The sequence below is a fragment of the Ahaetulla prasina genome, chromosome 2 (assembly GCF_028640845.1).
Source record: "Ahaetulla prasina isolate Xishuangbanna chromosome 2, ASM2864084v1, whole genome shotgun sequence".
Lineage (NCBI taxonomy): Eukaryota > Metazoa > Chordata > Lepidosauria > Squamata > Colubridae > Ahaetulla > Ahaetulla prasina.
In genome coordinates, this window is record NC_080540.1 from 176,024,160 (window position 1) to 176,038,289 (window position 14,130).

The 14,130-nt window shown below is 43.8% G+C and overlaps 1 protein-coding gene across 1 annotated transcript in view; it reads right to left on the minus strand.

Moving 5' to 3' along the window:
* Nucleotides 1-2,578: 2,578 nt before the first annotated feature.
* SLC6A8 (solute carrier family 6 member 8) overlaps nt 2,579-14,130 on the minus strand; it is a 34,757-nt gene continuing 23,205 nt past the window's right edge. Inside the window, exons 10-13 of the mRNA XM_058173913.1 lie at nt 12,801-12,903; nt 9,326-9,426; nt 7,164-7,334; nt 2,579-4,615 (exon numbers count right to left, since the gene is read on the minus strand). Coding sequence (XP_058029896.1) covers nt 4,478-4,615; nt 7,164-7,334; nt 9,326-9,426; nt 12,801-12,903 — 513 coding nt within the window. The 3' untranslated portion in view covers nt 2,579-4,477. The remainder of the gene's footprint in view (nt 4,616-7,163; nt 7,335-9,325; nt 9,427-12,800; nt 12,904-14,130) is intronic.

The following is a 14,130-nucleotide window of genomic DNA, read 5'->3' on the forward strand; positions in this document are numbered from 1 at the left end:
AACAGAAGACTATTGAGATCACTGACCGAGACCTGCATATTCCTTGTCAATTGTTATTTGAAGAAGGCAACTAAGGGTATTATCTCATCGGGGTTTGTTTTGCTCTGGGACAAAACGTTCCTGGCCTTATTTTGGCAAACTCTTTATCAGTAGCCAGTGGCCTTGGATAAACCAGTTGAAATCTTGCTGGCTTTCAACTCTCTATCAGTATCGTAACCTAGGACACCATTCTGGTTTGTGGTTTATGTGTTTGGGATGAGACGTGGGGACTGTCTGTCTCAGAGGGTGAGAAGGCCTGGCAGTGCTACTTGGGGAGGCAAATGAGGGGAAGAAATGAGGGAGGAGGAAAGGGCTGGTTCAGAGATGTGAACAACTTAGTGAAAAATCTGAGCCCTACAAACTAGGACCGCACTGCTAACTCAGCTGGATGGAGAGATGATAAATGAAGCAGGAAAAGGCGGGGGTGATGGTAGGAGAAGCCCTGCAATGAAGGCAAAGCTTTCTGATCAAAATCATCAAGCAGCATCCATCGCTTCTGCTATGTACCATATAAGGAGTGTGCTATAGTTTTCACTCAGGTCCTCCAAAAAGGTGGGAAAGTACTTGAATCTCATTGGTTAAGCCACCTGGCAGCCCTCTATAAAAGACACTGCCAGACTAGCACTCTGTTGGGTTGTACTGGTCTACTAACAAAGAGCTGTTGTTACTAAAAGATCTGTGTCCGTCTCTTCCATCATCGGATCTAGCAGCTTCGTCCTCCTGTTTCCCACCCTCCTTTCCTAGAAACTCCTAGTCACCGTGTAGGCAGTAAAGGCGTTAGAAAGGGCAAAGATTTGTGAACTATGGCACTTGGCAATCTCTGCCACGGAGCAGACACATCTACAATGGGAACAGAGTCTGCGGGGCAGAAATATCCAAGGAAGCAGTTAAGGTGTGAACAGCTGGCCTTGGACACTGATTATTATCATTTCTGTCCAGACAACATGGCCTCCTCACCTTGTGGACATTTCGTGGGGTTTCCTATCATTTCTTTCCTGCAGAGCCCCTTCATTAATTAATATTTTTTTTAGCACAATGTGGCTGGTTGTGGTCATCAATATTTTAAATATGTTTCTGGTGTGTTTAAGGGTGAAGGCAAATTCTCGAAAAAAGATGGCAAAGAAGACAGTAGCTCTTGTGTGCAAAAGGATGAAAGATGGTCTTTGTTACTGAGTGAGTGGCAACAAGCAGGAGGAATAGTCCTGCAAAGGTTAACTTCAGGGAGGGATGTGAAGCTGTGGCTGAAAACAACACACTTTCTAAAGGGGATTTTAGTTACTGTGCTCTGCATTAATAGGAAATGGAAGAAAAACATACTGAAAGATGGCCTTTCAGTCTTAACACTGAGTCACAAATTTATTTTTGCTTACAAGGTAATGCGGTTCTTAAAACGACACCTATATGGAGATCTTGGTAATAGCACGCTATAGTTAAATCGAATAAATCAAAAGAGTCAGTGATCTGTTGGAGGCAGCTGGAAGAAATGTGGGCAAAAACTCCAATGAAAGTGCCCATTTTCCCGAAGGGATAAACTGAGGAAGAATTCAGATAGAACAGACATGTAAATGCATTAACTGCATAGACCCAAAAATGACCAAAGAAGCATAAAAACCTCTACAATGCATTTTTTTTTAAAAAAAGAAAACAATGTGAAAGAAACACATGCAGCTTGCTTGCAGATTGTCATATTTAACAACTGCATGTGGATGCACTAAACTCTGAACCGAGCATTATGAAAAATAGGTTTGTTTATTAGATGTGATGCTGTATCGGCACCTTGCATAGTGTTTCTGACTTGCAAATAAACATAATTTATTTAAGGAGTTCTGCTGAATTTGATCTGGTATCCATGCAACCCAAGTATTTTGTTTGTAATGGCAACCAGCTCTGAAGCTTTCAAGGGACTCACAAATCAAGCGTGAGAGTCTCCCCCCATAGGTTTCCACAGCAGCTGATATTCAAAGGTACACAATAACTGGCTATGGAGGCTCTATTTAGCTTTTCAGGCAGGCATGTAGTCAAGCCTGGCTTAGTGATTGACAGTTGTTCTGTGAAGCAGCAGTTAAACACATCAGAAGCCTTAAAACTGATCACACCAGAAAACAGTATTAGGTACAGACAATACAAACTACATGCAGCTGATGAAATGAATCACACAATTCTTAGTTAATGCAGATCAGTTCAACCTTCCCTGCCAGATCTTGTTCATTTTTCCCAAATCGCTGCTTATTTGTTACATGATCATCCCACATACTAATCCTAAAATTTCAAAAACATCCAATTCCCTATTTCTTGAGGTTGGATTGTTATTTTAAACAAATATAGACAAAATATTTATAACTTTTGTCACAAAATAAACTTCTGTAATTTCTTTCTTATTCACCCTTTTTTGTACAATCTGCAGAAATATAAGAAAATTAAATATTTCTATTTCTTGTATAAGTGCTTCTTTTTAAAAATAGACAAGTATGAAGCTCTCTACGACAGTTAAGGATCGGTTTCTCTTGGATATTTAGATATGCGAATAAATAAATTCTTTCTTAGAAAATGTGCAAATAAAAAAACTAGTGAAGATTTGTTGGGAGTTGCATAAAGCATTACAGCAGCCTTCCTGAATTTGGTGCTTTCAACAAAGAGGCTGTTCCCAGCCAGCACAACTGTTGATTGTACTGGCTAAGAAACCTGAGTGATGTCCATCATATCTGTCGAAGGGCACCAGGTTGGCAAAGGATGGCATAAAGCAATGTTTTCAAACTTGGCAACTTTAAGAGGTATGGACTTCAACTCCCAGAATTCCACAGTCCGCAGCATGGGTCACAGTCACCTCCTAAAATGGCCCAATTTGAAAAACACTGGCATAGAGGGGCACCAATGATTTGATGCCAAATAAAAGTGGGGGGATCCGTGGCCTTTCAAATGTTCTTAGACTTCAAATTCCATCGGTTTCACAATATGCGGCCAAGGATGATGGGAACTGTAGTCTAATAACACCTGCATATCCACGGCTGTTCTGCTGTTGACATGGAAGCAGACTTTGGCAAGATTTATTTCAGGCAGCCAGAAGGGTGGGGGTGGGGGTTTGGATTCTGGCTACAAATACTACAGAACCCCTGGACTCTTTTCCTAATATGACTATGGAGAATTATCATGCGCCTTCTCTCCCCAATGCCCCCAATCCAGAAGGTAATTCCTGCAAATTGCAGGTGCCAGGCAGAAAGCACTGCTGCACCATTTCACAAAGTAGGTTTTAATGCTTTTGGAAGCCACGGGTTGATGAGGCAGCATGATGGCAACACAGGAGGCACTTGAAACATTGGAACCAAATAGTGTTGTCCATCTCGGTGCGGGGACAGGAGGGGGGAGAGGATCTATAAAAGGCAAGACATTTCAGGAAAGGGCTATGTTTTCTCCAGGAGCAGGGCCTGCTCTGGAGACTCCCTCTCCTGTATTCTCATTTTGGGCAAATTTGTAATACTATGAAACTCATTAATACTGTGAAACTCATCATGTAGCCTTAATACAAAGGGTTCCCATGAGTCAAGTTATTTGGTTGGTTTGACACCTAGTTTGGCAAGGGTGAGAGAGTTGGGGAGAGAAAGGCTTTTAGTGACCATTTTTGATAAAGACAGGCCAAGAGGGCTGCCATTTTGGCATGAGGGGACTGTCACCCTCCTAGACCTTGGGAGAGGGCAGGAAAAATGAGAGGCGCTGCTTTAGTGTAAGAGGGACAAAACTAAGAATAACGTCCCAATGCTAATTACAATTGCTCTTTATGTCTCCCTGCTGTGGTAGTTGGCACCCAGGGATCTGGGTTCTCAGCAGCTCCCTTTTGAAGCTTTCCTGCTTCTGCTAAGTGCCAGACTCTGCTTCCTTGACAAAACCAGAGACGGGCCCCAGATATACAGCCCTCTCTAACCTGATCAACCCCCTTCCCCCCACCTAAGCAAGGAATAAAAGTGCAGTGCTCTGGATCCCAAAGCAGTCATCCACTGAATGGGAAGGAATCTGTGTTCCATGCATTTGGCTAAAGATATATATATATATCTATACATCTGGTTGTGTGTGTGTGTGTATGTATGTGTATATGTGTGTGTGTGTGTAATGTATATAGAAATTTAAAATATTTCATCTTTTAAAAAATAACTTGTTTTAAAAAAATGTAAATCTAAGGCTCTCTTCCCCGCCCCCCCTTCCCTCCCCCCACCCCTATGGCCTTTAGTACTCCAACCTTCTGATCAAAGATCGGAGGGAACTTGTTAATTCATCTCTCAGCCATTCTGGTGATTGAGAGGAAAAGGTGGAGATGAATAAAGAATCCCTAATACGTCTTCCCCACAGGTAGGGAGCACACTCCCCCCAACTTCATAGATGGAATCCTTTCCCCGCCTCCTCCATTGGCAGCCCAGAGCAGGGGTGGGGGCGGGGGGGGAAGCGTTGGTCACATGACACTCTCCAAGATGACAATTTTGGCACCCCCGTCCAGGACAGGGGAGAGGGTAGTTAGAGCATCTGTTTCGGGCACCTTGTACTCTAGATGATGCAAACCCCAGACTGGTTGGGTGAGATGGCGCCAGCGCTGCGAAGAAGCAGAGGAAGAGAAGTGGGGATCAGACCAAACTTCAGAAATTATATCTTTTTGCCTCCGCCTCTATTTTGCTTTCACCTCCCCCCCGGCATCCCACATAAAAAGACACACCTCATCCTTCCGATTCATTCATATTCACATTCCTCTCTCTCTTTTTCAAACATACTCAAGGATTAATATTTTCAGCTATATTGCTGATACGTTTTTATGTTTCATGCCTTCCCCCATATAGTAGCTCGTTATTATTTTTTTAAATGCACTACTGACAAATTTCTGGCAAGGCAATCCTACTCATTTTTTCAGAACCTGGCGCCAAATCTCTGCCAAGATCACATGGTCAGGAGGGAAAGGACAGCACCCAGCCTGTGGTAGGGGGTCACAGAAGTTTCTCTCGTTTCTACCCATCGAGAGAAGTGAGAGGAAAAGCATTCTTCTCAACTAAGAGATTTTCCACCCTGTCAAGAATGGGATGGATGACATTATTGGACTCTTCCTCCAGATCACTTCCTCCCTTTTCCTCAGTCCTGGGACAGGCAATTTTGTGGGGGGAAAGGAAAGCGTAGCCAATATTTCAGCAGGGCAGAAATATCCCTCACCCCACCCCACAATAGTTCCATCCATAAAACAAGCAGAGGTAGTCCTTGACTTACAACCATTCATTTAGTGACCAAGGTTAAAACAACATTGAAAAAAGTGATTTATGACAGGTTTTCACTTATGGCCGTTGCAACATCCCTATGGTCACTTGATCAAAATTCATGCACTTGGCAACTGTCCTGTATGTATGACAGTTACACTGTCTTTAGGTTCATTGCAACCTTCCCAGTCAGCTTCCAACAAGCCAAGTCTGTTGAAGGCTGTTGAAGTGCTGTCCCGTTGTCTGGAGGCCGTATGGGTCTGGATGGGGAGAAACAGACTCAGACTCAATCCATCCAAGACGGAGTGGCTGTGGATGCCGGCATCTCGGTACAGCTGACTGTTGGGGGCGAGTCACTGGCCCCAATGGAAAGGGTGCGCAACTTGGGCGTTCTCCTGGATGGACGGCTGTCGTTCGAAGATCATTTGGCAGCCGTCTCCAGGAGAGCTTTTTACCAGGTCCGCCTGGTCCGCCAGTTGCGCCCCTTTCTAGACCGGGATGCCTTATGCACGGTCACTCATGCTCTCGTCACTTCTCGCCTGGATTATTGCAATGCTCTCTACATGGGGCTACCCCTGAAGTGCACTCGGAGACTTCAGCTAGTCCAGAATGCAGCTGCGCGGGTGATTGAGGGAGCACCACGTTGCTCCCGGGTAACACCACTCCTGCGCAGTCTGCACTGGCTACCTGTGGTCTTCGGTGCGCTTCAAGGTTTTGGTTACCACCTTCAAAGCACCCCATGGCTTAGGGCCCGGGTACTTACGGGACCGCCTGCTGTTACCACATGCCTCCCACTGACCCGTGCGCTCTCACAGAGAGGGTCTTCTCAGGGTGCCGTCCGCCAGGCAGTGTCGGCTGGCGGCCCCAGGAAGGGCCTTCTGTGGGAGCACCTACTTTCTGGAACGAACTTCCCCAGTTTACGCCAATTACCTGACCTTCGGACCTTTCGCCGAACTGAAAACTTATTTATTCATTCAAGCGGGACTGGCCTGATTTTTTAATTGCTAAATTTTTAAATTCTTAAATTTTAAATTTTAATTGTATTTTATTGGGTATTTTATATGGTCAATTTGGACGGTTTTAATTTCGGCCTTTATGGAATAAGTTTTTTAATTGTTATTTTAGTGTGTATATAAATTGTTTTAATGCAGGCTGTACACCGCCCTGAGTCCTTCGGGAGAAGGGCGGTATAAAAGTTTAATTAAATAAATAAATAAATAAATAAATAAATAAATAAATAAATAAATAAATAAATAAATAAATAAATAAATAAATAAATAAGTCAATGGGGGAAGCCAAATTTGCTTATTGACCGCATGATTCACTTAATAATTTCAGTAATTCACTTTTTGTGGCAAAAATGGTTGTAAGATGAGGCACAACTCAACAACTGCCTCATGTAGCAACATAAATTTTGGGCTCAATTGTAGTTGTAAGTTGAGGACTAGCTGTAAAAGATGGCCTGGAAGGCTCTCACACCCAGGTACAGAGCACCAGCATCCCAACCAACAACTGCAACAGCCAAAGAGTGTCAGAGCATGAGGATCTACGGCCAAAAGAGAGAAGAGGTGGCTTGCTACTTAGCTTCCTTGGGCAAATGCTAGTGTAGGCATTGCAATGCATGCCACATCCTCAGTTCTGGCAGGTGGGAATGCCAAGGGTCCTAGGTGAAGTTTCAGCACATGCCTACAATCTTGATGTCCCTAATGCCTCCATCCATATGTTTGGTGCAGATGACAGCCAGAGGGTGGCAGTAGCAAACTCTGCTTCCTGCTATTGTTTCCTGGAAGACCCTTTGAGCTGGAAAGGGTCTCCCCCACCCCCCAGCCATGCATAGAGGTTTCAGCCCCAGCCCCTGCAACCCACCCTTCTGTTCTTGTAATGTGGGAGAGACAGCCTCACCTCAGCCAGCGTTCCCTTGGCACGGATGAATTTGTAGAGAGCAAAAAGAGGGACACACAACATGGAAGATAGTGCAAAGCCCCAGCCAATGGCTTCTCCCCACCAGGGGTAAACGTAGGTGTTGTTGTAGATCAATGGCTTGTAGTAGGCGATGTTGAACAAAAAAATACCCTGGAAATGAGATACCAATGGGTTAAAATATGCCAGTTCTTCCTCTTCCCAGTTTGTAGCCCTACAGCAGTTGATACCCTTCTAGTGCGTCCCAGATATGACAAAATTACTTATACTTGCTTAACCTCATTTATTTATTTTTTGCTTCCTTTGAAGAGACAGAACCTCTCTCTTTGGTCCTTTTTTGGACATCTTAAGCATTCTCAGAGAAACAATATCTCTACAGCTGTCTTCCCCCAATCTTGTGCCCTCTAAGTGAGCTGAACTCCGATCCCCAGAACTCCTAGTAAGCTTGCCAATAGCCACACTGTTTGACTTCTTTATTTTGCAGGCAATGCTGCCTGCCGTCATCCCAGCTATCTCTACCTCAGCAGCTGCTTCTGACAGCGGCAGCATCTTTTGGAAATGAGGGGAGGAACAGGATGCTGGCAGATGCTCTCTGGAGAGGCTAGTAGTTTACGCATGCTGGCATTTTGAATGAGAGCACATCTGGGATATGTAGGCCCACTTTGATATTCTGGGGAAAGCAATGGGCCTTATGCCTGATTTGCAAGGCAGCTTTGCAGGCTGAGTAGGCACTGGGCTGGGATACCAATGCGGCCATTCCTTCTGAATGGTTCTGAAAAAGCAAATTTTCACATCGATGGGAGAGGTGGAAACGTTAGTCAAATTGGCCTAGGGGCACCATACACCGTTGAGCTGGCACAGCTGGTTTGATTACTGTTTTTTTAAAAGGAAGGGAAAGAGCCCCAACAGCTTTTTAGCTTTAAAGGGGCATGAAGGTGGTCATTAAAAAAAGGCCATGTAAAGGAATTTAGGGCGATCTTGGGAAAGATATCAGAGAGCCATTAAGGGGAAAGAAAGGAATGAGTAATTAAAGGGGGTGAGGTAGAGGTTTGGAGAAGAGATTACACAATCCTGGAACAGATGACTGGGCCCCGAGGACATTCAGAAAGCCAGTAAAGTAGTATAAAAGAAATGTCTATTTCCCTAGTATCTGGGATCAGACTGGTAGATTCCCACTTGTTGAAAAGTGGTATATTTTAGACTTTGATTTCTTTATTTATCTATCTATCAAATTTATATAGGTGGCCATCTCCCCAAAAATAAATTTGGGCAGCGCACAACCATAGTCCTGATCACCATTTAACGGCCTCAGTTTATTTCAGGAGTATGTGTTATTTTCCTTCTGTATTTTTCATGATTTTAGATGCTGCCCAGTGTCTTGACTTGGGTGGCCATTTGCACGTCTTAAATAAATAAATAACTGGAAGCATGAGGGAAAAAAGTATAAGTAACTTTGCCTTGATTTTGTTTAATATATGACGGAACAGAGAGAAAGTTGGGACAGACTTGTGAGATTCTGTTATTCTACCTCACAACAATAACGATAATAAATCCCTGCCATGCCAATTTCTCAATCTGATTTACCTTGGAAGGCTCACAGGCAGCCCCGATCCTAAGCTGGAAAGGCTTCGGCTATGATTCTGGTTCTTTTTGCTGCTCCTTCTCAGTTATTTAAACCCCCCACCCAGTCCATTTGACCCAGAGACAGCAGATTTTCCCCTACTGAATTTCTGCCTGTTACATACCTGGATGGAATTAGGAACATGAATAGCTTTCCTTTTTCTTTTTTTCTGGGCTTGTGGAGAAAACTAGCTTTAAGAGCCAAATTTGGTCCAGTGATTCAGGGGCCAGGCTAGAAACCAGGAGACTGTGAGTTCTCATCCCACCTTAAGCAAGAAAGCCGGATGGGTGATTTGGGGACTCTCAGCCCAGGATGTCTGGCTTGGGCAGCAAGCTGGTCGGTCAATTCCTGTTGCAGTCATTGGATCAACACTTATTTGATCCAAAAAAGTGGGCCCTGCACTGATGGGAAAACTTTAGGAACTAAACAATAACATACCAAAATCTAGCTTCCCCCCACCCCACTTTCCTCCCACTAAGAATCCTCAAGAGCTCCACCACCACCACCACCCACTCCAAATTACCAGGCAGATGAGAGGAGTCACGACCATCCAGCACCACTTCATCCAAGGAAAGGGCCGGTACCCAATCATGCAGGCAATGTCATCCATGAAACGGTCAGCCCCTGGAAGGAGATGGGAAGCAAGTGAAAGAGTGAGCGGTTTCTGAGAATATAAGAAGAGTTTTGCTGGATCAGGCCAGAGAGGGATATCAGAAAGACTGGGCCTGCTTCAAACATTAGTGCCTTGGATCTTGCATGATCACAGAACTTCCCGGGGTGTTTAATGAATACAGCCTCCATGCTTGTCCTACATGCAGAGCCACTCTTAGGAGTAATTTCGTAAGCTGGAAGAGGTATAATATCCATCCAGCTTTCTTATTCCTGGGGCTAAGCGAGGTACTGGAATCCCTGTGAGACAAGGCCGAAAGGGCCCTTAGCTTCTTCAGTTGAAGCTTCCTGCATACCTCTGCCTCACCTCAGCAGCCCAGCCTGTCTGCTCCTCCTCTCCTAGTGACTACAGATTAAATGGGGACCTTTCAAGGACACAGCTATGTGACCTCAGCAGCCCAGAGAGGAAGGGAAAAACAGAGGTGCCCTTGATCGAGGATGGCGTGTAACAGAATGTCTAAAGTCCAACCTTTGACCACATTAGTTACGTACACAAGATCACTCCTCTTTTTTACTCCTGACAAATTAAACTGAACTAACACCTTCTGTTGGCTTTGAGCACCACAGTGAGAGAGGAACATGGCTAGGTTTTTTAAAAAATGCTGCTGTGTTCTCAATTATTAGGATAAAAGAATGGCCTAATGGGAGGATCTTCTGCCTCTTCCAAGTTCCAATATCTGCTATGAGTGGAATCTAAACTGCATTACTATTGTCAGCCCCAAGCTGGAAAGTGATAATTAAAAATGAGGTGTACGTGTCATGCTGGGTAGGGTTTGCCTCCCCACTGGAGCAAGTACTGACAGGGTGAAGAAAAAAAAAAAACACCCTTTAATTACTCTTTGGCCATGCGAGGGAGGGTGAGTGCAACAGGGATCTCAGATGCTAAGCTAGGCCATGCTTGATTGCTATTTGGAGGGGAGATCAGAGAGCTGCTGGTTAGACTGAGAAGTTGAAAAGTCTCAGAAAAAGGCAACAGCATATTACTTCTCTAAAATTGCAAGAAAATTCTAGGGATGTATCCCCAAAAGTCATGCTCGACTTAAGGGGGTCTTTTGCTTAAAACTAAAGGGGTCTGAGCAACTGATCACATGGAAAATTTGTTCCTAGACTTTCCTATCTCAGACTGAAAATGTGCATGTATGAATGGTGGTAAATACAATTCCCTGTTTTTCTTAATGGTAGAATAATCTGGCGAACTACTTTTCCACATGAGTTTCTCTCCAATAAAGGAGAATATTTGTAGCCGAGGGTTGAAATGAGGGGTCCTTGGTGGTCTCTGGGCGTCTCAAGAAAACAACCAAACTCAGAAAGCACCAAGAATTTTTTCTCCAAATGTGCATATGGAGAAATTTCCTAATTCCTCCATGCATCACTAGGAGTTTAAAATGGCAAATCTAGAACTGTTTTGTCAGTCACAGCACATGCCCTTAAAATAATCCATGCTTAGTGACCTTGTCCCTCAGGCCTGCTGGTGAAATGCATTGCTCAGTTACACAATTTGTAGTTCCAGATTGCTGTGAGGTTTAAAGAGCATTGGAGTCTCTTCAGCAGGCAGAAGAGAAAAACTCTGCAGCACTGGTAATGAAAATGGGCATTTGGGTTGGCACAGTTATTTTATATGCACACCTGAGGTCAAATAAGCCAGAGCAGCTTTCTAGGCCTCAAGATAGATGGAACTTGGACTAAGGTGTTTCCAAATTGGCTCCACAGCTCATAAACCAAATGGGTCCCATCCCATAGCCCAGTCCTCATAAGCATCAAGGACAAGAGAAATTGTAATCAACTTTTAAAAAGACATTATAGAGTATTAACTCTGTGTGTGTGTGTGTGTGTGTGTGTGTGTGTGTGTGTGTGCGTGTGCGTGTGTGCGCACGCTCACACACACCTGATGCTGCTGGTTTATCTGCAGAGGTGGTGTGCCATTGCCTGCAGCCCAGTCAAGGCAGCACATGCAGGACCAAGCTAGAAACCTTTCAGTCCCTGTGAAGAAGCGCTCTGATTGCTTTGCCCTTTGCCCTTTCCATTTAAATCAAGGCAGGTACAAGGGAAACTCTTATCATTTATCTTTTTATTACTTACATTCCACTCATACCTACATTAAGGAAAGTGTAGGGCTGCCAACAAAGCAGTTTGGGCTGTTAGCAAAGTGAGTGCCCTAGAGACTTGCTAGGCCCAGACAAGGAGCCTGAATCCTTTTCAGCTCTGCCCTACTATTCGGTGATGTAAAGAGTGATTGGGAAGTAAGAAGATACCAGCAGCCCAATTAATCTTGCAAGTAAAACACCACAATGAATTGGAGAGAAGAAAGAATTTTTTGGTCCCTGGAATGCCAATTTTCAATATAAGGAATCAGTTCTCAGTGAGTGGAAGCCCTCCGTCTTTGATCATTTTCTTTTAACTTGTAAAGAGCAATGAAATATGTGTGGTTTAGATCTCCAAATCTTACCTTTACCTGTTACCGGAGTCCTAAACACACTTTATCCACTCTTTTCATGGGGAGGATAGGGAGGAGAGCTCAGTCCATACCCCGCCCCCCCCACCCCCCACCCCGCTTTTTTAACTATCATCTCATCCTACTTTAAATGTGAAAAAGGCAAGTCAGTGTGATGTGGGAAAGCCATAATGTGCAATTCCAGAGCAAGATGGCTGCTTTTAAGTCTCCTTGGCATGTGTGTCCCTCTTTCGTGCTACCGATTAATCACTAAGCGACTTCTGAGCTGCTCGCATTAACAAGAGACTCATTTTCTCTAAATGGCATCCACTAGAACAGAGGTCTTCAAACTTGGCAGCTTTAAGTCTTCAACTCCCAGAATTCAGCATAGCTGGCTGGAGAATTCTGGGAGTTGAAGTCCACAAGTCTTAAAGCTGCCAAGTTTGGGGACCCCTGCACTAGAAAGACTAGATGTGTTGTCTTCTTGGCTAGGAGCCCAATACATCTAGATTAGAACAGAGTCTTAAAAACTCGTAGCAAGGCATAACCCAAGCACCTTTCCTGTTAAAAGCTGAACATGGGACTGCCTGTTTTACATTGTTGCCTGTCTGCAAGCATATGTGCATATGCATTATGCAAGTCTATTAATAAATGTTATACAGTAAATGATTCACCCTCAGAAGGAGGTTAAATGTCACATTTATTCCATTTGTGCTTTTGAGAATTAGAAACTATTTTTTTCCCCTCTCTTATCCAAAATGCTTGCTCTACGGATTTATGCCAAGCAGCTGACATGCTGGTTGATCTGTATCTAGTGTCAACATTTGGGGCAAAACATCTCTTGTTTTGCCAGCTTTGTTTCAGGTGATTCTTTAATCATCATGCAATTCTCTCTTACCATAAATCCAGGCGATGACCACGCACTCCCAGAAGGCCTGCCACAGTAGTGTTGTGCCACTCGCTGAATAGTAATCGAAGAGCTGGAAGACATACATGCCCCCCTAGGAGAGGGGCTGGCTGTGAGACAGCAGGAAGAAACAGGGCACTTTCAAAATGGCCTCCCTTGCTCGGCTCCAGGCTCCTCCTCTTTCCTACTCAGGGCACCTGCACAAAATTAGTTCTTCTAACCCAGGTTATCACAAAACCTGGTCTTATTACAAAACAGTTGCTAAGCACAGCACCTTTGCTGTGGTAGACTTTAGGAGAAACCCTTCCATACTTCCACCTCTCACAATACTAGACAACACAGTATCAACAGTAGAAACCTTTAAATTTCTAGGTTCTATCATATCGCAAGATCTAAAATGGACAGCTAATATCAAAAACATCATCAAAAAAGGACAACAAAGAATGTTCTTTCTGCGCCAACTCAGTAAGCTCAAACTGCCCAAGGAGCTGCTGATTCAGTTCTACAGAGGAATTATTGAGTCTGTCATTTGCACCTCTATAACTGTCTGGTTCGGTTCTGCAACCCAACAAGAAAGACACAGACTTCAGAGGATAATTAGAACTGCAGAAAAAATAATTGCTACCAACCTGCCTTCCATTGAGGACCTGTATACTGCACGAATCAAGAAGAGGGCTGTGAAAATATTTATAGACCCCTCGCATCCTGGACATAAACTGTTTCAACTCCTATCCTCAAAACGACGCTATAGAGCACTGCACAACAGAACAACTAGACACAAGAACAGTTTTTTCCCGAAGGCCATCACTCTGCTAAACAAATAATTCCCTCAACACTGTCAAACTATTTATTAAATCTGCACTACTATTAATCTTCTTATAGTTCCCATCACCAATCTCTTTCCACTTATGATTGTATGACTGTAACTTTGTTGCTGGCAATCCTTATGATTTATATTGATATATTGACCATCAATTGTGTTGTAAATGTTGTACCTTGATGAACCTATCTTTTCTTTTATGTACACTGAGAGCATATGCACCAAGACAAATTCCTTGTGTGTCCAATCGCACTTGGCCAATAAAAATTCTATTCTATTCTATTCTTTTTCCCCACAGGAGAGAGATGGAGCAACATTCCTTCCTTAAACCTGCTTTATTGAACCCACTTCTGCTGCTTGGAAAAAAAAAAGAGAAGGAAGGGAAGATGGGAGGTTCCTTGCCACAAAGGATAGAGTTGACAAAGCCACTTCCCACACTCTTCACTGGAATGAAAGACCAGGAATATGTGGCGACTCCTAACCATGCTCTTTTGCCTTGTT